Source organism: Brachyhypopomus gauderio, chromosome 1 (genome assembly GCF_052324685.1).
Source record: "Brachyhypopomus gauderio isolate BG-103 chromosome 1, BGAUD_0.2, whole genome shotgun sequence".
NCBI classification, from domain to species: Eukaryota; Metazoa; Chordata; class Actinopteri; order Gymnotiformes; family Hypopomidae; genus Brachyhypopomus; species Brachyhypopomus gauderio.
This window is the reverse complement of record NC_135211.1, coordinates 42,137,482-42,161,411: the sequence shown is the minus strand read 5'-3', so window position 1 is coordinate 42,161,411 and position 23,930 is coordinate 42,137,482. Positions and strand designations below refer to the sequence as shown.

Here is a 23,930-nt window from a genome sequence, read left to right as displayed (position 1 = left end):
TACTTCTACTTAAGTAAAGTTTTTAAAGAACACTTCAACTTCTACTCAAGTAAATGTTTTGATAGAGTACTTGTACTTTTACTCAAGTATGGGTCTCGAATACTTTATACAACACTGCCTAGCGTGTTGTTGACTGTTTGCGTGTAATTCCACGCATGCTCCTCCCCTTGAATGTGTGTTTGGGGGGGGACCGGCTGTGGTCCCGTGCCATGGGGTGTGGCACGGAGGGCGTCGCTCCCGAGGGAGGCCCTGAATAGGGTAGGGCGCGTTTGTGGTGTGTGTGTGCTGTTCTCTGTGCAGGTGCTTCTCCTTGGCGGTGTTCCTGGACCTTGTGGGGATCTCCACCTGGCAGGAGCCCCCTTGTGTTGTGGGGTGACCGGAGCCCGGTCATGAAGAGCCCCTCCCTAGAAGGCTGGGGCCCCCGGATGTTTGGGGACCATGGGGCTCCGGTCTGAAAAGCTCCTGCTGAGGAAGGAGATCCTCCCTCCTGCCCGGGGTGACCAGGAGGCCCTTGGGGCTGCTCCCTAGCCCGCGTCGGGGGTGCTCTGGGCCTCTGTCTCTGGCGCTCCTGGGTTGGGTGGAGGAGTCCACCTTGCGATGAGAGGCCCCGGGAGGGGTTGGCTCCCCAGGAGGCTGGGGTGACCCCTAGCAGAAGGCAGGGGTCAGCTCTGGGAGGAGGTAGGTCCAGGAGGTGAAGTAGCCACGCCTTGGAGAGGTAGCCTGCACACACACACATACATGAGGGACGAGAGAGGAGCCGTAGCCCCTCGTCCTCACACCTGTGGGGCTCACCGGCTGAAGGCCGGTTGGGGCGTGAGGGCCCTGTGACCGACTGGGGCGTGGTTTTGTGTTGTTAACGGCCCGGTCGGTCCAGGGTCCCGCCCGGGGAGGTGAGCTGTTTAATGTTGTGTGTTTTATGTTCCAGCTCCCGGACGGCAGGAGGTGTGTTCTTGCCTGTCTCTGCCTTCCTGCCCCTTCGTGTGCCACACACCCAGTGGAGGGGAGTGCGGCTTGGTGGGGGGGTCTGTCTTTGTGAGGCGGCCCCCTACCGGCCGCCTCCGTCCACAGCGGCTGTTGTTGTTGTTGTTTGGTGACGTCATGTGCGTCTCTCAGGTGGGCGGAGCCCGTGATCCGTCTCACCTGAGGGTCGTTTGTTTGCCTATATATGTCTTGTCTTTGTACCAGTTGACCGCTGGTCATTATGTCCTTAATTTGGAGATTTTAGGTTTGCACACTTTCTATTAAACCATCCTTTTTCCCTGAGACTTGGCGTGATCGCTTCCTTTTCAGTTGCTCACACCGCCCATCACAGAGACTCAACATTAGATGTTTGTTGAGCCCACAGTAGAAGGTTCAGCTGTCTGATCTGCATCAGTTATTGAAATGTATGAAAATAATTTCCTGTTACTCCAGACGTCCTGTTCATAGTGATGTAACACATCATTAAATACTTACACTTTTACTCCAATTCAACAACGTCAGATTTGATGTGGATGAACTTGAAGTACTAAGAGATTTATTTAAGAAAATAATACAATGCACTCATTTTTAGTCCAGCTTGAAGGAACAATTATGTTGTAGATCAGGACCAATAACTGCAATTAGGGGTTGTGTTGATTCCACGTTGTAGAAGGTGTAGAGGTGTGACTGTGTATCACAGTCAAAAAATGACAGTGTGTGCTGTTCACAGTCTAAAAACACTCCCAGTTCTGTGAACCTGTCTTTGACTAACACAGGAGTCTGATTTTTACCACAGACATAGTAACCTTTCTCTTTCTTGTAACAGAGAAGCCAGAAGCCATTTTCTGGAGTTAAAGGAATTCTCTTCTTCTCTGGTACACTGGTCACTCCTGCATACCAGGACACAGGGTCTGACTTCTCTGTCCTGTTTAGAACAGTTCTTATGAAAGTCATTTTCATTTGCCAGTAGTGCTGTCCGGTCTTGTATTTCTCTCTACAGAAGACATGAGTAAGTTCAGGCAGAGTCTCTCTGTCCTCTGTTGCTGTACAGGTAACCTGTTTGCCATCTTTATTCACGTTCAGACAATCAGCGGCTGTTTCAGAGTCCAGCGTAAGGTTGACTGAAAGAGTGATAAACCATGTCATCAGTTCACTGTCATCAGTTTAAATCATGAAGTAGTTTTGTCAGTGTCTGATTGTAGAAGTCTGTGGTTTGTGTATTTACCTTTTCTCAAGATCATCTGGGACCAGTCTGAAATTGACATTATTATTAGTATTAGTAAATGTAGTAGTATTTGTACTAAGGGTTTGGTTAGCCATTGAAGCCTGCACACTGTGCTTTCTCTAGGTGTTATAGATCTAGGTGTTATAATGTGAGATTTTAATGTGAGGTGTTAACGTGAGGTGTTAATGTGAGAATTTACAGGTAAAATTGAGGTAGACTGACAAAGCTTTACTTAATTCTAAATGTAGTAGAGGCAGTTTAACAGTTACAGAATTACAATTTAGATCCACATTATATTCCTGATAATAACATATTATGAACATGAACTCCACCTGTCAGTCATGTCCTTGTTTTTATGTTCTGTGTGAATTTGTTATTATTTCAGTTGTCACCTTGTTGTTTGTAACTCTGCCCTTCGTTATTGGCCTCATGCATGTCTCGTTTAGCTCTGTGATCATCCCATGTATTTCTACCCTGTTTTGTTGTGTGCTTTGCTTGTTATTGTCTACATAAGCCCCAAATGTTCTTTTGTTTCTCTACTGCCGTGTTTCTCATTGCTTTCGTATGTATTTTTAGCCTGGTATATTGTTTTGGTTAGCCTATCTGTTATTATATCCCTCTATGGCAGGGGTGGGCAATAAATTTTTACAAGGGGCCACATGAGAAACCTGAATTGTGTCAGAGGGCCACACAAACGAAAATGACGTCATTACGGTGGCCCCGCCCACCTCGCATGAACTTCCGCAAACAGTGGAGGCGTTTATACTTGCCGCGTCACATTCTGTGTAGTGTTCTCCGAAACGATGTGTGCTAGTATAAAGAAACACCCCTCAAAAACAATGGAAGGAACATTTACCTGACCAATTTTAATTTTGCTTTTTGTTTCAGATTTGAAAAGTGCTGGAATTTAGGCTAAATACTTGAAAATGTTTGAAATTGTAACTACTTCGTTTCATAACAAATAGCCATCTGAATGAACGGTTTTCTTGTATTACATTAACAAATACGAGCCTCTTGTAATTCCAGGACAAAACATGAGAGAACATGAAGACTTTAAACAACCATTAAATAATGTGATAAAAAAGCGAATTATTTTGAATCATTTCGAGTATATGTATAAATAATTAACTTAATTAAGTTTAAAGTGCTGGGAAATATTGAAATGGACCTTGAAAGTGACGTACAAATGCTTTAATTCCACCTTGTAAAGGTGTATGAACCTTGCAAACATGACTTTATCCATCGCGCTGAGGCGCGGCGTGCGCGCGAAGTTACAAAATTCGAGAGGTGCACGACCTCGCGAATCAACAGCGCGCGAGGCCCTCGCGATTACGTCATTTTCGCCAAGTATAAACCAGGCTTAAACCTAGCTTTAAAGCACTTCTACGGCACTTTCAAGGTCCATTTCAATATTTCCCAGCTGACTCAGGTTCTCTCTAAGCTCGGTTTCTGGAACGGAAAACCCTGAGTTTTCGTTAACTCTGAGTTTACTTACCCGGTTTCTTCACTGAATCTGCTTTCTGGAATACCCCCTGTTCAGTCAGCTATTTGTTGTGAATCGAAATACAGTTACAATTTTAAGCATTTTCAAATACTTTAGCCAACATTCCAGCACTTTTCAAACCTGGAACACAATTCACAATTATAATTTGTCACGTAAATGTTCCGCCATTCGCGGAGGTTCGTGCGAGGGGTGTGGAGACGCGCGCTACGTTCACTCGCGAAAGTATAAATTTTGGCTTAACTTGTCGCTGATCACCTACAGTGTTTCTTGCACAGCTCACACACAAGCACATACATCCACACGGAATTAACAAAAACATGGCACTTTCAAAATAAAAGCGTCACAGTTGTATTGCACGCACGACATAGATATTTGTTAAATTTATGATTGGCCTCTCGCGGGGACGCACAACGGGCCAGATGTGCCCCGCGGGCCGTAGTTTGCCCAGGTCTGCTCTATGGCATGGTGTAGCCCTCAGGCAACAAACCACTATTTCTCCCCCCACACTGCCTCTTTAAATTTTTTTTCGGTAAAACATCACATTTTAAATCAGCTGATAAGTCTGGCACCAATAAAAATTTATCTGGGTGTGGGTGTGTCTTTCACCTGGGTGTGGAGCACTCCGTTTTTGGAGCATAGCATGCTTGGACACACTGCTAGCAAAAGGTAAGATCAATATCACTTTAAAGACACTTTTTCTCTTTATCTATATTCTAAAATTTAGGTTTTTCATTTGTTGCCTCAGGGCAACATTGCGCAGTTAGACCACTTTAGTTTGTACAATGACATGTTCATGGATGGAGATGTGTAGGGACTCACACTTATTTCCATAACATTGTTTTTGCTGTCCTATCAACTATTACTCACAGGAAAAAAGGATGCAAGAACATGTTATGGGTGTAAGGAACATGTTAGGGTCATACCTCAGTTAGGGTCATACCTTAGGACAGTGAGATTGATGACAGTGACGGGGAAAATTTGGATGATGATGGTCCAGTCATACTGAACATACTGTATGTAATGTGTGTGTGTGTGAATGTTTATGAATGTGTGTGTGTGTGTGTGTGTGTGTGTGTGCGCGCGCGCGCATCAGCGAGCTATGACAGTTATATATGACCTATTGTAATTTTATGCTTCCTGGTTTCTTTTGAAAACAGATGAAGATGAAAATGAAGATGATAATGATGTATCAGAGGAAGGTGTTTCACACATACCCCGGTGGAGAACACACCACAGTCCCAACATCACTAATTTGCAGGCCAGCCTTCCAAAATCAGACAATATTGTGTCCCTATATCAACACTTCCAGATATTTTTTCTGAAGGCATTCTGGAAGTTATTGTAGAGCAGTCAAATTTACAGGGGTTGGAAACACCTGGTTTTAGACCATAATAATCTATTAGTATGGTGTAGATCCCCCATACTCAAATAGCGGCCCGCGGACCACACGCAGGCTATCTATTTCTGGCCCGCGAGCTGTTTTGAAAAGTGTTTTTTTTTTTTTTTTTTAAGGAATTTTTTTTTTTCAATCGCGCTATCCGCTCTTATTTTGAAATCGCGCACCGCGATCTCAAGACGATGCCAGGGATTGCCTCTATGGCAACAACAAACACGTAGCAGACGCCCAAATGCATCCCCCCCGTAACCGGCCCCTTCAATGATTGAAAAAATAAAATGTGGCCCGTCATCATTTCTATTTGAGTACCCCTGGTGTAGAGCTTCCTTTTGCAGCCAATACAGCGCCAATTCGTCTTGGGAATTACATATACACGTCCTGTACAGTGGTCAGAGGGATTTTAAGCCATTCTTCTAGTGGCCAGGTCACTACATGATGCTGGTGGAGAAAACGTTTCCTGACTCGCTCCTCCAAAACACCCCAAAGTGGCTCAACAATATTTGGTGACTGTGCAGGCCATGTGAGATGTTCAACTTCACCTTCATGTTCATCAAACCAATCTTTCACCAGTCTCGCTGTGTGTATTGGTGCATTGTCATCCTGATACATGGCACTGTCTTCAGGATACAATGTTTGAACCACTGGATGCACATGCATTGCAATATTTTGAGTAAAACTGTGCTCTTACCCTGCTAATTGAACCTTCACTGCTCTTACTCGTGCAATGTGCAATTAATGAAGGTTGACCACCAGGCTGGTCCAATTTAGCCATGAAACCTCCCACACTAAAATGAAAGGTGTTTCAGTTGAATTGTCCAACCCATGTATATGCCATTCAGTGTGATACCAACAAACCCTTAACCTCACTACTAAAGAACTGGAGCAGTTAATGGGTACAGCAGTGCTTTGTGCTTTCCAAAAAAAGTGAAACATTGATTCAATTTGTACCCCACAGGAACAAACATTCAGAAACACAAACACACATTGCAGCAAATTTCTAACCCACTGATTGATAAACCATTTGTGGAATTTGTGAAATAAAACTTCTAATGTGATTAATACTTATTTGTACCTCATTACACTTATATGAAAATTACAGAAAACCTTGGTGTTTTAGTACCCTCATAGCATCTTGTTGCCCTGAGGCAACAAACCAAAATCTGGGGGCAGGAGGGTGGGGGGGCAAATTTTATTATTTATATATTATAAGGGACCCCTAATCTAGCAAATACTAGGATGAAAAAATGTTTTCCTCCTAAAATAAAAATTCATGCCATAGAGGGATATTTTTGTCTTTGCCATGTCTCACCCTAGTTTACTTGTTAGTTACGTCTCTGTTTCTGATGGTTTTCCTGATATGACCCTGAACCCTTTAAATACCTTTGAATATGAATTTGCCTATAATAAATCTCCCTTTTCTCAGTGCATGTGTCCACCTCACTATCACTGTACAAGGACCATCACATTACAACAGCAACATACACACCACTGTACACACCACTGTACCCATCTCCCTCTGCACTGTAACTCAATCCCTTCAGAACACCTCCTGTTTTATGTTATCATAAAAATCATTACAAATCTGCCAGGGATTTGCCTGATCCTCACTGCAGTAAGTGGATCTACCTGTAAAGTGATCTTGTGTGTTTGTTGCCTTGTCTGTAGTTAGTGGTTTCTGTTGGGACGTTTCTGTCAAAATAAGCATTATACACACATTTAGTATTATATACAAGCACATTCAGAAAAGCAGTGTATGTGTAATCACAAGATGATCACAGTTTAGATCATCAGTACACTCATAAAAATACTTTGCAAGATTCTTTTAGATTATCAGTAATCAGGTGTAATTAGCAGCACCTGTTCCAGCCTCTATAAGAGAAACTTGTGTTCAACGGTGGAGTGTCAGTCTGGATAGTTGTTTAGTAAAGTGGTTATTTATTAAAATAGGTCTGCAGCATAGATGTAATTTTGATTTCATAGGTGAGGGGGACACAAATGGGGGTGCTGGTGTGTTCCCCCCTGGGGGGTGAACGAAAGCGATAGATTCGTCGCTATTTAAATGCTTGTTTTTTAACCGTTAAAATGTGGGGGGGACATGGATTCGTCGCTATTTAAATATTTGGTCTTAACCGTAAAAACTGGGGGGGACCAAAACTGGCTTTTGAAAAAGTGTCCCCCCCCTGCCCCCCCCAAATTACGTCCGTGGTCTGCAGACTTAATCCTATTTTTAAAAAAATTACATATTTGCCACCTTGAATCAGACCTGTCCAATACGTTAACAAAACATTCCCAGCAGTGTGAGGAATTCTGAATGTTAACAAGGAATAATGGGACAACCCTGTTCACTAATTGGCTGTTTAAGATTTAAAAAGTAATATATATATATATTTAAGATGGTAATGTATAGAATTAGAACAAAATGGTATGATTTTGAATATTTCTTTCTTTGATTTTCTGCTACGCCATCAGAACAACTATTCAATAATCAAGGGTGATTAACAAGACCAGTGCCAACCTCTCAGGCTGGCTGATAATTTAGTGAAGTGGTTGTTTACTAAAGTCATTTGAGGTCTGCAGACTTAAACCAGTCAGAGTTTCAGAGTCCTCACTGTGTGTCTTGTTCTCTAAGTTATGTCCTCAGTATTGTTTGTATGAGCTCTTTCAAACCACCCCGTATTCAGTCCTCATACTTAAACATGGACCCTTTATGGTTCCCACAATTCCTTGCTGTGATACGGCATCTGATCCATGATCTCCCCCTGGGGTTTCAGATCTCAGTTCTTAACATAAATAATAGTAAAATCATTGCCTCAAAGACTCTGGACAGAAGTAAACAGCCATTAACCTTCTAGATGTGTTGTGTAAAGTTTAGAGATAAACAAGATATTCTATTGTCTCACCTCTGAGTAGAACTGCTCCTTCTGTTGACCAGAAACGAAGAAAAAACATTTATGATTCTGAACATTATATTAAAATGTTAAACTTTAAACAATTAAACTAAATTAAATTAAAACTTTAACAATAGGACAAAATGACACAACCTGATTATCTAAATGTATCTCTGTCTTTTTACGTGTGTATGTGTGTTTATTTAAAAGATACTTGATAGGGTTCACTTAACTCCAGGGATTACACTGGTTTTTGAATTCCATGGTACTGTAATCAAAATCAGTTTAGTATAAGCATGTGACAGATAAAATATTTGAATTCTCTCTAGTATATGATCACATTTACTTTTAAAATGTGAAAGTTAATGTTTTTCCTACTTTTAATCATGCAGTAAACTGTGATTGCGGTGAAAGCCAGTAAAGTGAAGACCAGAGTAATGATGAAGGCTCTCCACGCTACAGAACATAAATGAAGGACCATTTAGTAATATTCAGTAATAAATACTGAGAGGTCATGTGTAGAGAGTGTTAAATATGTTATCTGTGGTTTATCTTGTTCACACTGTAGTCAAAGTAACAGATCACTGTAGCTGAGTGATTGTGTACCTGGTTCTGACAGTGATGAGTTCTTGATTACTGGTACCACTCTGATCTCCTTCATCTCCTGCTCAGAGAAACCCACAGAACAGGAGATCCAGTCTGACCCAGAGGGAGAGAAAAGTACCCAGGAACTCACACTCACCAGACCTTCAGAGTCTTAATGTGACAGAGAGAGAGAGAGAGAGAGAGAGACAGAGAGAGAGAGAGAGAGAGAGAGAGAGAGAGAGAGAGAGAGAAGGGGATGTTATAAATATATTATCAGCTGAATATAATTAGATAGTACACACAGGTGTATGTGATTTCAGCTTTTATATGTGTTAATTATAAACCTGTTTTATAATGTTCAACACTGTTGAGTTCTCTTCCTCCTCTGTCTCTCCAGGTGAGTTTGGGCTTTGTTGACCATCCATCTGACACACAGGTGACATTCACCTGATCTCCAGCATCAGCCAATGAGAGGAGAGGATGAGAGCCAATCACTACAGGACAGAGGAGAGGATAAGGGTGGGGGAGGGGTCGATCATGATCTCACATTCAATAAATGAACATTGTTTAAAATCTTCACATTGAATAAATGAATAATGTTTAAAATCTGTGTCTGGATCAGGATATACACATATACACATATATACTATAGTGGAGAATACCCTTTATCTCCTGGCACATTCCTAACCACCTTTGAAGGTCCAGGACAGATCTATAGCCAAGAACAGCAATCTTTTCATCCTTGTAACTCCGTATTCTAAGATAGATACTGGATCCTAACCCGTCTGAGAGGAGGCAGCTCTTCAAGACCCAGGAACACCAAGTTTGACAAGATTCTAACCAGTTGATGATCATTATCCTCATGAAGAATTTTGGAGCCATAGTAGCATCCAGCCTCTGGCATATAACCAGCCTACAGTGGTGTTTGAAAGTTTGTGAACCCTTTAGATTAAATATGATCTAAACATCATCAGATAAAGATAAATATATTAGATAAAGAGAACCCAGTTAATCAAATGAGTCAAAAATATTATACTTGGTGATTTACTAAGGAACATTATCCAATATAACATATTTGTGAGTGGCAAAAGTATGTGAACCTCCAGGATTAGAAGTTAATTTGAAGGTGAATTTAGAGTCAGGTGTTTTCAATCAGTGAAATGGCAATCAGGTGTAAGTAGGCACCTTGTTTTATTTCAAGTACAGGGATCTATCAAAGACTGCTCTTCACAACACATGTTTGTGGAAGTGTATCTTGGTGTGAACAAATGAGGTTTCTGAGGACCTCAGAAAACAGAAGTGTTGATGGTCATCAGGCTGGATTACAAAAGGTTACATAACCATCTTTAAAGAGTTTGGACTCCACCAATTCACAGTCAGACAGATTGTGTACAAATGGAGGACATTCAAGATCATTGTTACCCTCCCCAGGACTGGCTGACCAACAAGAATCACTCCAAGAACAAGGTGTGCAGTAGACAGTGAGATCATGAAGGGGATTTTCTAAGCAACTGAAGGCTTCTCTCACATTGGCTTATGTTAATGTTCACGAGTGCACCATCAGGAGAATACTGAATTAAAGTGCGGTGCATGGCACGGTTGCAAGGAGGAAGCCACTAATCTGCAAAAGAACTTTGCTGCTCATTTGCAGCACATGGACAAGCCAGAGTGCTATTGGAAGAATGTTTTGTGGAAAGGAAATCATTGCATTCCTGCATAAGAACCTTATCCCATATGTGAAACATGGTGGTGGTAGTATCATGGTTTGGCCCTGTGGGGCTGCATCTGGGCCAGGACGGTTTGCCATCAGTGATGGAATGAATTCTGAATTATCACAGAATTCTAAAGGAAAATGTCAGGAATGTCTGTCCAGGAACTGAATCTCACGAAAAGGAGAATCATGCAGTAAGAAGATGACCCTAAGCACACAAGTCGAATAGTTATAGAAGAAATATAGCCGCAAGCGGCAATTGCGGGTTCACACACGAAAAGGCAAAAAAGTCCAAAAAATAGGCAAAATGATTCAGATCAGAAGTAAATCACATGCTGACATAACTGATATAACTGGCATGATGGAATGACTTCACTGGCATGATGAACAAACATAACATGACTGATATGACTGACAACTGGCATGACTGGAATGAGTGACATGACTAGCATGACTGTAATGACATGACTGATATGAGTGACATGACTGGCATGACATGACTGATATGACTGACATGACTTATGTCTGACATGACTGGACTGACATGACTGACATCTGCGTGTGTCAGAAAAGGAGACACAGAAATAGCTCATCTGGCTAGGGTTGCATCTATGTGAACAATATAGGAAGGCCTGCTTGTGTCTATACATGATTGGGCCTGTATATTACCAACGGAGAGAGATTGAGGGAGCCAGAGACTATGCTTTGTTAATTCACTCCTTGCACACCTAGCACGCATAACATGACTGTCCGTGTATTCAAAGTATGAATGTGAACTGACATGACTGATATGACTGGACTGAAATGATTGGCATGACACCACTTACATGACTGGCAGAACACGACTGACATGACTGGCATGACTGACATGACTGATATAACTGACATGACTGGCATGGCATGCCTGATATGACTGATACGACTGACATTGCTGGCACGACTGACATATACTATACATATACTATAAATATGCATACAAACTATACATACATTTAGGTAGAAGTGTGTGTGTGTGTGTGTGTGTGTGTGTGTGTGTGTGTGTGTGTGTGTGTGTGTGTGGTAGTGTATGTTCTGACATTAATCAGATTAAGCAAATAAAGTCAGCCATTGTCAATTGTCTTGAATCTCAAGAAGATATGCAGGGGCCCATGGGCCATATAGGATATGAGCATTGTTTAGAGTAAATAATTAACCTTGGATTTGAATACATGTAGCGTGCTCTGAAGTATCAGTGTCCATTTAACTGGCTTATGAGTCACCAAGGCCCAAAAGGTCACAAAACATTGTAATGGCAAAACAATTCAGATAATAGATCTAAATCACTTGCTGAGATTATCTTAGTGTGTCTTTGGATGACAAAAATAAGCTAAACATCAGTTAGTGTGTTGGAAATGGCTAGAGAACTGTGTATATGAAGCATAATTGTAGTCCTGTGTGTGAATGTGTATGGAGAAAAAAGTTAAGTGTGTGTGTGTGTGTGTGTGTGTGTGTGTGTGTGTGTGTGTGTGTGTGTTTTAGTCAAAGAGTAATGGGTATACATGGCTAGGGCAGTGTGTATGTTAAACCTATAAGTAGGTGTGTGTGTGTGTGTGTGTGTGTGTGTGAGAGAGAGAGAGAGAGAGAGAGAGAGAGAGAGAGTGTGTTTTCAAAAACAGAAGCTAAACGTCAGTTTGTGTGTTTGTATCTGGGTTACTCATAGAGAAATGGGTAGGTATGGCAAGGGCAGTGTGAAAGCTACAGAGGCCTGTGTTTTTGTAAGTGCATGTGAAAGAGAGGGGGGGGAGGTAGAGCCCATGGGTTATAAAGTGTTGGAAGCATGGGGGAGTGTGAGGGGAGTGGAGGAGGGGGGGGCAGCGTGTGTGAGAAAGGCACCTGCGTGTGTCTCTACTTCTCCCTGCACTGCTGAGTATGGAAAATGAAAATATTCACTGTAGAGCTGTTTGTGGACGGATTTGGCTCAAAATTGGCACATAGGACCACACTGGTCATGTGAATGTGGATGTCAATTTTCATAACAATCAGACATACTATGGCGTAGTTATTGAACTGTGAATTTGATGTGTTATGATGGTAGCATTGTGATGCATATGAAAAATATTAATTTGTCAAAACCTTAGGATTTTTTCGCTAATCTTAGCATTTCAGAGTCTGCTGAGTATTACAAGGTGTGATTTAAGGTGATGGAGTTAAAATGCTAGGACTAGTATGAAAATGGCAAGTTATATATATTTGATAATAGTGAAAAAGTGGTACATTTTTGCAAAGCACATGTAATTAGAAAGTTGCTAGGAATTCTGCATACAATCATATGAGTGCAAGCATTTCTTGATAAGTGAAAATATCTAGGAGAAATTCAGGATTTTTTAGTATAGCGCCACCTAGTGGTGCAATTCCCTTCCAACATGGGTATGTCTTAGAGGGTGTGTACATGAACATACCATGTCAGTTTCATGTGTATGTACCTATTGTAAGTAGGTCAAATGGCCAATTAATTAAAATTAAAATTAATTGGCTTATGGCGGCCATGTTTTTTGAGTGATGAGGTCATCATTGTGTGTCTTGATACCACTTGACCCCATGATGATGCCTGTAAAGTTTTGGTTTGATGTGACTAATGGTTTCTGAGAAACAGTTTTTCCCATGTTATAGCGCCCCCTATTGGACAATCGTGGCCTGCTTTGACCTGTGACCTCTGAGTCATGTGTCCTAACAACTGATATATTTTCATGAAGATTGGTCAAAGCATTGCTGAGATATAGCTGCTGAAGTAAATTTGGCCACGCCTCAGAGCTATTGATTGACATGTGACAGCCAGGCTGTATGGAAATGTCACAATGTTGGCGATGGGTTTTGATAATGAGATTCTTCTGAGTAGTTTGATACCAAGACTGTGGTGATCAGACGAAAAACCAAGGAGTAGTAGGCAAAAGTAGGTTTTGCATATTATGCAAATTAGCAAAAAATCTAAGTAGGCGGAGCTTCATAGTTGTATATGAAATGTCCTATTGAATTGAGCCAAGGAATGCATAGGAAGTGGAATTTTGTTTCTATGACTTATGGTATGGGAGATATGGGCCAAAAAGTCACATAGTGTGCTATAGCGCCACCATCAGGCCGATGTGGGTCCCTATAAGTGTGTGTGGTCCTTTTGACCTAGAGAACAAGTTTGGCAAGTTTGGTGTGTCTAGGCCTTACGGTTTAGGCTGCAGTATCATTTATAGACAGCAAAATGGGAAGAAGAATAATAATAAGAAATATAGCCGCAAGCGGCAATTGCGGGTTCACACACGAAAATTCAAAAAAGCCCAAAAAATTGGCAAAATGATTCAGATCAGAAGTAAATCACATGCTGTGATTAGCATTGTGTGTATGTGTGTTTGTATGTTTTTTGATGTAAGCAGTACATCTTGGCTTGAGCCAAGGAATACAATAGAAGTAGAATTTTGTTTCTAGGCCCTACAGTGTGAAAGATATTGGAAAATAAAAGTGAAAAGAAGCTGTTTGGGTTTGGCCAGTGTGTACTCTACAGATAGTTTGTGATGACATCTGCGTGTGTCAGAAAGGGAGACACAGAAATAGCACATCTGGCTAGGGCTGCATCTATGTGAACAATATAGGAAGGCCTGCAGGTGTCTATACATGATTGGGCCTGTATATTACCGACAGAGATTCAGGGAGCCAGAGACTATGCTTTGTTAATTCACTCCTTGCACGCCTAACATGACTGTCCGTGTATTCAAAGTATGAACGTAGTCTGCAAAGCCTGCCATAACATGACTGACATGACTGGCATGACTGACATAACTGATATGACTGGAATGACTTCACTGGCATGATGAACAAAAATAACATGACTGATATGACTGACAACTGGCATGACTGGAATGAGTGACATGACTAGCATGACTGATATGAGTGACATGACTGGCATGACATGACTGATATGACTGACACGACTTATGTCTGACATGACTGGACTGACATGACTGACATCTGCTTGTGTCAGAAAATGAGACACAGAAATAGCACATCTGGCTAGGGCTGCATCTATGTGAACAGTATAGGAAGGCCTGCATGTGTCTATACATAATTGGGCCTGTATATTACCGACAGAGAGAGATTGAGGGAGCCAGAGACTATGCTTTGTTAATTCACTCCTTGCACACCTTGCATGCCTAACATGACTGTCCGTGTATTCAAAGTATGAATGTGGACTAACATGACTGATTTGACTGACATAACTGGCATGACTGTAATGATTTGATTATTTGACTTATATGACTGACATGACTGATATGACTGGACTGAAATGACTGGCATGGCATGCCTGATATGACTGATACGACTGACATTGCTGGCATGACTGACATATACTATACATATACTATAAATATGCATACAAACTATACATACATTTAGGTAGAAGTGTGTGTGTGTGTGTGTGTGTGTGTGTGTGTGTGTGTGTGTGTGTGTGTGTGTGTGTGTGTGTGTGTGTTTTAGTCAAAGAGTAATGGGTATACATGGCTAGGGCAGTGTGTATGTTAAACCTATAAGTAGGTGTGTGTGTGTGTGTGTGTGTGTGTGTGTGTGTGTGTGTGTGTGTGTGTGTGTGTGTGTGTGTGTGTGAGAGAGAGAGAGAGAGTGTGTTTTCAAAAACAGAAGCTAAACGTCAGTTTGTGTGTTTGTATCTGGGTTACTCATAGAGAAATGGGTAGGTATGGCAAGGGCAGTGTGAAAGCTACAGAGGCCTGTGTTTTTGTAAGTGCATGTAAAAGAGAGGGGGGGGGAGGTAGAGCCCATGGGTTGTAAAGTGTTGGAAGCATGGGGGAGTGTGAGGGGAGTGGAGGAGGGGGGGGCAGAGTGTGTGAGAAAGGCACGTGCGTGTGTGGCTTAGCAGCTGTGTATGCCTCCCTCCACTGCTTTGTATGGAAAATGAAAATATTCACTGTAGAGCTGTTTGTGGACGGATTTGGCTCAAAATTGGCACATCGCACCACAATGGTCATGTGAATGTGGATTTCAATTTCCATAACAATCAGACATACTATGGCGTAGTTATTGAACTGGGAATTTGATGTGTTATGATGGTAGCATTGTGATGCATATGAAAAATATTAATTTGTCAAAAACTTAGGATTTTTTCGCTAATCTTAGCATTTCAGAGTCTGCTGAGTATTACAAGGTGTGATTTAAGGTGATGGAGTTAAAATGCTAGGACTAGTATGAAAATGGCAAGTTATATATATTTGATAATAGTGAAAAAGTGGTACATTTTTGCAAAGCACATGTAATTACAAAGTTGCTAGGAATTCTGCATACAATCATATGAGTGCAAGCATTACTTGATAAGTGAAAATATGTAGGAGAAATTCTGGATTTTCTAGTATAGCGCCACCTAGTGGTGCAATTCCCTTCCAACATGGGTATGTCTTAGAGGGTGTGTACATGAACATACCATGTCAGTTTCATGTGTATGTACCTATGGTAAGTAGGTCAAATGGCCAATTAATTAAAATTAAAATTAATTGGCTTATGGCGGCCATGTTTTTTGAGTGATGAGGTCATCATTGTGTGTCTTGATACCACTTGACCCCATGATGATGCCTGTAAAGTTTTGGCTTGATGTGACTAATGGTTTCTGAGAAACAGTTTTTCCCATGTTATAGCGCCCCCTATTGGACAATCGTGGCCTGCTTTGACCATTGACCTCCGAGTCATGTGTCCTAACAACTGATAAATTTTCATGAAGATTGGTCAAAGCATTGTTGAGATATAGCTGCTGAAGTAAATTTGGCCACGCCTCAGAGCTATTGATTGACATGTGACAGCCAGGCTGTATGGAAATGTCACAATGTTGGCGATAGGTTTTGATAATGAGATTCTTCTGAGTAGTTTGATACCAAGATTGTGGTGATCAGATGAAAAACCAAGGAGTAGTAGGCAAAAGTAGGTTTTGCATATTATGCAAATTAGCAAAAAATCTAAGTAGGCGGAGCTTCATAGTTGTATATGAAATGTCCTATTGAATTGAGCCAAGGAATGCATAGGAAGTGGAATTTTGTTTCTATGACTTATGGTATGGGAGATATGGGCCAAAATGTCACATAGTGTGCTATAGCGCCACCATCAGGCCGATGTGGGTCCCTATAAGTGAGTGTGGTCCTTTTGACCTAGAGAACAAGTTTGGCAAGTTTGGTGTGTCTAGGCCTTACGGTTTAGGCTGCAGTATCATTTATAGACAGCAAAATGGGCAAAAGAATAATAATAATAATAAGAAAAACGCTAACAATTACAATAGGGTTCCCACACTATGTGTGTGTGAACCCTAAAAAACGCTAACAATTACAATAGGGTTCCCACACTATGTGTGTGTGAACCCTAATAAAATAAATGTTATGGAATAGCCAAGTCTAAGTCCTGACCTTAATCTCATCTAAATGTTGTTGAAGGACCTGACAGGAGCAGTTAATGTGAGGAAACCCACCAACATCCCAGAACTGAAGTTGTTCTGTACCGAGGAATGGGCTCAAATTCCTATAACCCGGTGTGCAGGACTGATTCACTATGAATTATTAATAATTCATAACTTTGCTCCATTGCTATAATACACATATTTGGTGTAATATTATAATATTGACAATTACTTTGAACAATAATCATGAAGTCTACATATAATGACAATGTAAATTTCTTACTTGTAATATTCAAGATCATAGTGGCCATATCATACCACTCACTACTTTTAACAAAGCACACGTATTGTCCTCTGTCTGCTAGTGTGAGGTTCTCCAGTTGGAGAGAGACGTTCCCCTTCTCCAGTTCTCCTACCAGAGACACTCTGTTCTTGTACTGAACATCTCCAGTGTTCTCCTGGACCTTTAGATCCTTGTAGAGCAGAACTGGGTTGTTGTATTTATCAGGTCTGTACCAGCGTACTTCATAGCTCTTACAGTCCACTGAAGGTGAGATTGTACATGGCAGGACAACAGAGGATCCTAACTGTGCTGATATGAACCCATCAGGAACCCACACAGATAATGGGTATGTCTGACAATCTGAAAGAGAACGTTTCTGAATTATGTTTACATTTCATTTTAAATCCAAACATGTCAGATTAGAATTAGATATCTAATTAGAATTAGACATCTGATGATGGTAAAGTGGTTTACCTGCACAACTCAAGAGATGAACCATAAACAAGAAAAACAGCATCACTGGTAATACAAAACAGTAAACCTTGTTTATTAGATTTATATTCAATAGATATTGATTTTGCTTTTGGTCTAGAGTAATACTGATATCTATGCTAATGGTGAAGGTGCATACCAGGCACTTCAGACTCACCTGTGTCCATGGTCTAAGTTCAGGCTATTCCATATTTAGTTTTGGGATCAAAAATGTCTATTTCTAAAGGAGATGTCTCATATTATGACAGTGTTTACAACACTGTCATCATATATGCTGGTTACAGATTAATCCCAGTGAAGGAGAAAACCAGAGATCCACACTGAGAACTCCAGTCTGAACGGTCAATAAGGAACTCATAATGCTGTTAGTATGTTGAATATTAACATTGTGGCAAACCACATTTCATATGACTGTCATAATGAAAACATTAAAGCAAATCTTGTATAGGTTCTGCATATTTTAAGATATACATCCTTCTTGTTTTACCTAGCAGGCAGAGATCCTTCCTTTAAAACTCCAATAAACACATATGGGCTCAATAAGATAAAAATGTAAAAAATGAAACAAAATGGAGGAAGACATCCACTCACATGCGGAAACGTGTCCCGAACGCAGCGGCAGGTTGGCATGACCACAATCACCACTTCAACAGTGAAATTACAATATGTGTTTAAGATGTACAAAAAAAAAAACATGTAATAGAATAAATCTATTTTCAGTGAAACTACAGGAAGATGGAGATCCTGCTAAGCACTGGTGCCAGTCGCATCTCCTCTGGTGCCCACAGGCCTTCGATAGGTGTTTCCCTCTGCGCATATTGTCAGGGTTAGTTGGTCTTCCCAGCACTTATCTCTCCTCCTCAGCCAGAGCCAAAAACTCCCCATTTCAGTCTCTTCCACTGGCTCTTTTGTTGCCTTCTTAAGGTTCCCTCCAGTCACCCCTACATCCCTCATCTGGCGTATTGTTGACCGCCCCTAATAGCCATGGCGTCCAGCCTCCAATGGATAGACGGTTGTCTTCCAGACAACCTCCAGGCACTCAGCAACGAACTCAAGTGCGTTCTGGCGCTTGTAGGCAGCTCCATTCCCTCCTGTTGATATTGTGAGCTCGATAAGGAGAACCGCTCCTGCCTTGGTGGACCATACCACCATGTCAGGTTGAAGAGCTGTAGCAGTGATATTGACCGGGAAGTGCAGCTGCCAGTCAAGGTCTACTCTCATGTTCCACTCGTACTCGGGAGAAAAAGGCCTAATATTTCTCTTGTTGTTGTGTGGTTCCCCCCCACCTCGGACGAAGCTGATGAGGTTGTGGCCTCCTGCAGTTTGGTCAGTTGATTCTGGTTTTGTCCTGCATGAAGCCCAAACTGATGGCTTGGAGTGGCAGCTAGAGGATGTTCTGAAGAGGCCTGTCTTGGAGAGGCACCATGGCAGTGCCAACCAACCTCGGATGAATCAGTTGGCTTTCCCATCCGTCATACTTATAGTGGACGGGGAGATCTCACTCATTTTCAGTGGCCACATCACCCTGCTATAGAGCGGGCAGTGTTGGGGAGTAACGAATTACATGTAACGACGTTACGTAATTTAATTACAAAAAAAGTGTAACTGTAGTTCGTTACAGTTACAATGAGAAAATATGTAATTCAGTTACAGTTACTTCTGGAAAAATTAAGAATTACAATTTTAGTTACATTTTTAAAATATAAACAAAAACCTTTGCGAAATATTTAATGATATTTTTATTGCTTTGCGCCCTATATCGCCGTTTCCCGCTTGTTTCTGTGCTGGAGCAGCAAGCGCGCGGTTCAGTTTCAGCTCAAGCAGCAATGACAGACGCCTTCAAGCACTGGACATTTAAGAAGCATTTGTTTTGTTTTCGTGTTGTCAATAAATGTGAACCATGTGCCACCATCGGCAACTATTTGTGATTATGCCAAGCCTTTGTGTAAATTTCGGAGTTTGGAGGTTTATTTCCGATCAGAAGGCAATAGGGTTGCCACCTAGGTCTGACAAAAAACAAGGACACTGTCATACGCGAACGTAAATTGTTGACGGAGGCGAACGTAAAATGGACACATCGAGAAAAAAGACGGATTTAAAGTGTGCAGAAACAGTCGTTTGAACTAACTTAGTGAAAACCGGGACATTAAATGATTTTTTTTTTTTTTTGCCGGGACCGAATATTAAAAAGAAGGAAAACCGAGACAAACTGGGACAGCCCGGGAAAACAGGTGGCAACCCTAGAAGGCAACCAGTATTGAGGTTGTAAGCGAGCTAACAGCAGGGTATGCTGACCGTCACACTGTGGTTTCCATAGTTACCTGCTGGGCTAGCTACTTCCATTCACTTGAATGTGTTTGTCCTTTAGCATGCTAGCTTGATTTACAGGCTAACCAAATTAGCTGTTTAAAGTCCTAAACGTATTCGCTGGAATCATACATGACTATTAGGCAAGGCAAGGCAAGGCAAGTTTATTTATATAGCACCTTTCATACACAATGGTCATTCAAAGTGCTTTACAAATGAAAAGAAAACAGAAAAATGTAAAACAATAGATTTAAGAAATTAATCACATATATAAAGAAAAATATATAATAAAATAACATAGAATGTAAAAAAGTACAGTAAATAAAGTAATAAAAAGTAAATAAGATCTAAAGGGGGGGAGCAAAGATAAGAACAGTAAAAATAAAATGTTAGACTTAAACATAAAAAAAGAAACAAACACAATAAAATCTAAAATAGGAAGCATGATTAAAACAGTAGATTTAAAGGAAGTTAAATTAATGAAGATAAAAGTGCCGTTACAGAGTAAAGGTAATTAAACTGAGCTGAAGGCCTGCTCAAACATGAAGGTTTTCAGTCTGGATTTAAAGGTATCTAGTGTTGGGGCTCTTCTAATGCTCTCTGACAACCGGTTCCATTTCTGAACGGCGTAGTAGCTAAACGCCGCCTCTCCATGTTTAGTTTTTACCTTAGGCTGCACTAACTGACCAGTTTCTAATGATCTGAGAGTTCTGCTCGGCTCATATTGTTGGAGCACATCCAATAAATATACTGGTCCTACACCATTAAGACATTTATAGACCAGTAATAGTACCTTAAAGTCTATCCTGTAACATACGGGTATCCAGTGTAAGGATTTAAGGATGGGAGTGATGTGCTCCCTTCTTTTACTCCTAGTGAGAACTCTGGCAGCTGCGTTTTGAATCAGCTGAAGCTGTTTAATTGTCTTTTTTGGGAGTCCAGTTAGGAGCCCATTACAGTAATCAATCCTACTAGAAGCAAAGGCGTGGATGAGTTTCTCCAGGTCTGCTTTAGCCATACAATCTCTGATTTTGTTGATGTTTTTGAGGTGATAGAAAGCTGATTTGGTGACAGCTTTGACATGACTGCTAAAGGTGAGATCAGAGTCCATTAGTACACCAAGGTTACGTACTAGTTCTTTAGATTTTAGGCCTCTCGAATCTAGATAGGCAGCTAGTCTGTGTCTTTCATTGCTGTTCCCAAATAAAATAATCTCCGTTTTATCTTTATTTAACTGCAGAAAGTTGTGTTTCATCCACTTGTTTATGTGCTCAAGGCATTTACACAGTGAGTCTAGGGGACCGTAGTCGTTTGGGCAGAGAGCCATGTAGATCTGAGTGTCATCTGCATAGCTGTGATAAGATATCCCATAAGTATGCATGATTTCACCCAGAGGAATCATATATAAATTAAATAAGAGTGGCCCAAGAATTGAACCCTGGGGTACACCACAGGTCACTGGCACAGTCTCAGAAACATTACCCTCCATTTCCACAAAGAAGTTCCTTCCTTTAAGGTATGAACTGAAGCATTTTAGGACAGTTCCTGAGAGTCCAACCCAGTTTTCAAGTCTATTTATGAGAATTTTGTGGTCAATGGTGTCAAAGGCAGCGCTGAGATCGAGCAGTAGAAGAACAGACATATTTCCTGAGTCTGTATTTAGCCGAATGTCATTGATAACCCTAATTAGTGCAGTCTCAGTACTATGATTAGGTCTGAAGCCAGACTGAAATTGGTCTAGACAGCTATTTGTGGACAGAAAGTGCATAATTTGCTTGAAGACAATTTTTTCTATTATTTTTCCAATGAATGGTAGATTAGAAATTGGTCTATAATTATTCAACAAGCTTGTATCTAGAGTTTTCTTTTTCAAGAGAGGCTTCACAACTGCAGTTTTTAATGCACTCGGAAATACACCTGACATGAGTGAGGAATTTACTATTTGAAGAATGTTCACAGATATTGCAGGAAAGACATTCTTTAAAAACTTGGTTGGTAATGTATCAAGGCTGCAAGTGGATGATTTGAGATGACTCACTGTATCAATTAAACCTTCTTCATTAATAGTACTGAACTGGGCTATGTTGAACATTATGCATGGTTTTGGAGAGAAAATCGGCTCGTTGGTGGACGTAGGCGTACAGATGGCTTGTCTGATATTGTGGATTTTAGTATTAAAAAATTTTGCAAACTCATTACATCTCTCAATTGAAACTAGCTCAGGGGCCATATATGTAGGTGGGTTTGTTAGTCTGTCAACCATAGTGAAAAGCACTTTGCTATTGTCAGCCCCGTCGACAGGGGGGGACAACCGGGTCTGTTGTCCCGGGGCCCAGGGCCAGGGGGGCCCATCAAAGAGCCCAGCAATTTATTTTTTATTTAAAGTCTATCATTTTTAAATAATCTTAAAATCTTTCATTAATATAACATTCTGTACTCAAAATAAGCTCAATGGCTAAAATATATATGTTTTTTACCTATCTGCATATTTTCCATTAAGTGCATACACCCCCGCCTCCCACTGGAAAATGGTTTGATCCAGCACCGACTGTAACCGGCTGGTACCCGCCCAACAGCGGGAAATACAGTGGTGGATAGTTAAAGTAAATACAGAAATCTGGAGCGCAGAAAAGAAAGGAAAAACATTTACCCGACGAATTTTAAAATTGCATTGTGTTCCAGCTTTGAAAAGTGCTAGAATTTAGGCTAAATCCCCCCGCTCAACAAGTTACGTTCGCCGCCACCCCCCCACTCAACACATTAAATTACGTTCGCCAAGTCGGAGCTATCTGCCATATTTGGCGCGCGGAGAAATATAGTTGATTACCCCTGATCTACAAGCATAAACGTATATATTGTACAGCTTGGTCCCCCTCACTTCAGAATTTCCATCTGCGCCCCTGACTCTGTTCATCGCGCTGAAGCGGCGCGCGCGAAGTTATAAAATTCGAGAGGTGCACGACCTCGTGAATCGACAGCGCGTGAGGCCCTCGCGCACGGGCGGTGCCACTGCGATTACGTCATTTTCGCCGCGCGAACCCTCGCGCCGCTCGCGACACGTCAAGTATACTCGACGCGCCGCGAGCGGCGCGAGGGTCCGCGCGGCGAAAATGACGTAATCGCTGTGGCTCCGCCCGTGCGCGAGGGCCTCGCGCGCCTCTCGAATTTTGTACTTCGCGCGCGCGCCGCGCTTCAGCGCGATGGACAAAGTCATGTTTGCCGGGTTCATACACCTATACAAGGTGGAATTAAAGCACTTGTACGTCACTTTAAAGGTCCATTTCAATATTTCCCAGCACGTTAAACTTAATTAAGTTAAATATTTATACATATACTCGAAATGAATCGAAATAATTCGCTTTTTTATCACATTAGTTTATGGTTGTTTATTTTCAAAACGCCCAATCTTAACGTCTTCACGTTCTCTCATGTTTCGCCCTGGAATTACAAGAGGCTCGTATTTGTTAACGTATCGTTTCGGACAACACTGCAAAGCCATATTTACGTTTGATGCCTGATGTGTTTAAATACGGTCTCTGGTCAGGTAAAAATGTTCTTTCCCCGGTTTTGCAGGGGTTTTTTATTCTCCACTGCCACCTATCGCCACCTATCGTTTCGGAGAACACTGCAGCGACGCTCGCGACGTTCGCGAAAGTATAAACGCCTACACCGCTCACGCAGGGTCGCGCGAGGTGGGCGGAGCCGCGCGCTACGGTCGCTCGCGAAAGTATAAACCAGGCTTTAACCAGTCAGCTGTCAGAAACAGCTTTGATGTGTGGCTGTATTATATACTATATGACCTAACAGAAGGATTATCTGCTACAGAGGAAATTCAAATGACGTAAGGTTGGGGGGGGGGGGGGGCACATGAAACTTTCTTGTCCCGGGCCCCAGCAAGACTGTCAACGGGCCTGGCTATTGTTAACATTATTGTTAATAATGCTAGAGAAGAAGGATTGTCTAGCTTTACACATTATTATATTGTAATCACGCAGCCTATCTTTGAAAATCTCTTTATGTACGTGAAGGTTGGTTTTACGCCATCTGCGCTCAGCCTTTCTGCATTCTCTTTTTTGGTGCTGAACTGAAGGATCATTTCTCCATGGAGCTTTCTGCTTACATTGCATGGTTTTAACTCTAACTGGTGCAATCTGATCCAAGATACTG

At 41.5% G+C, this 23,930-nt stretch overlaps 1 protein-coding gene across 1 annotated transcript; it reads right to left on the bottom strand.

Annotated features, from left to right (window-relative positions):
- Positions 1–1,548: 1,548 nt before the first annotated feature.
- On the bottom strand, positions 1,549–17,623 carry LOC143492414 (butyrophilin subfamily 1 member A1-like). Its single transcript, XM_076991096.1, has 5 exons — positions 17,614–17,623; positions 16,965–17,324; positions 8,924–9,052; positions 8,580–8,729; positions 1,549–2,081 (listed from the first exon to the last, which is right to left on the bottom strand). Exons 1-5 carry the CDS (start codon positions 17,621–17,623, stop codon positions 1,549–1,551), a joined length of 1,182 nt encoding a protein of 393 aa, XP_076847211.1.
- Between the last annotated feature and the right edge of the window lie 6,307 nt (positions 17,624–23,930).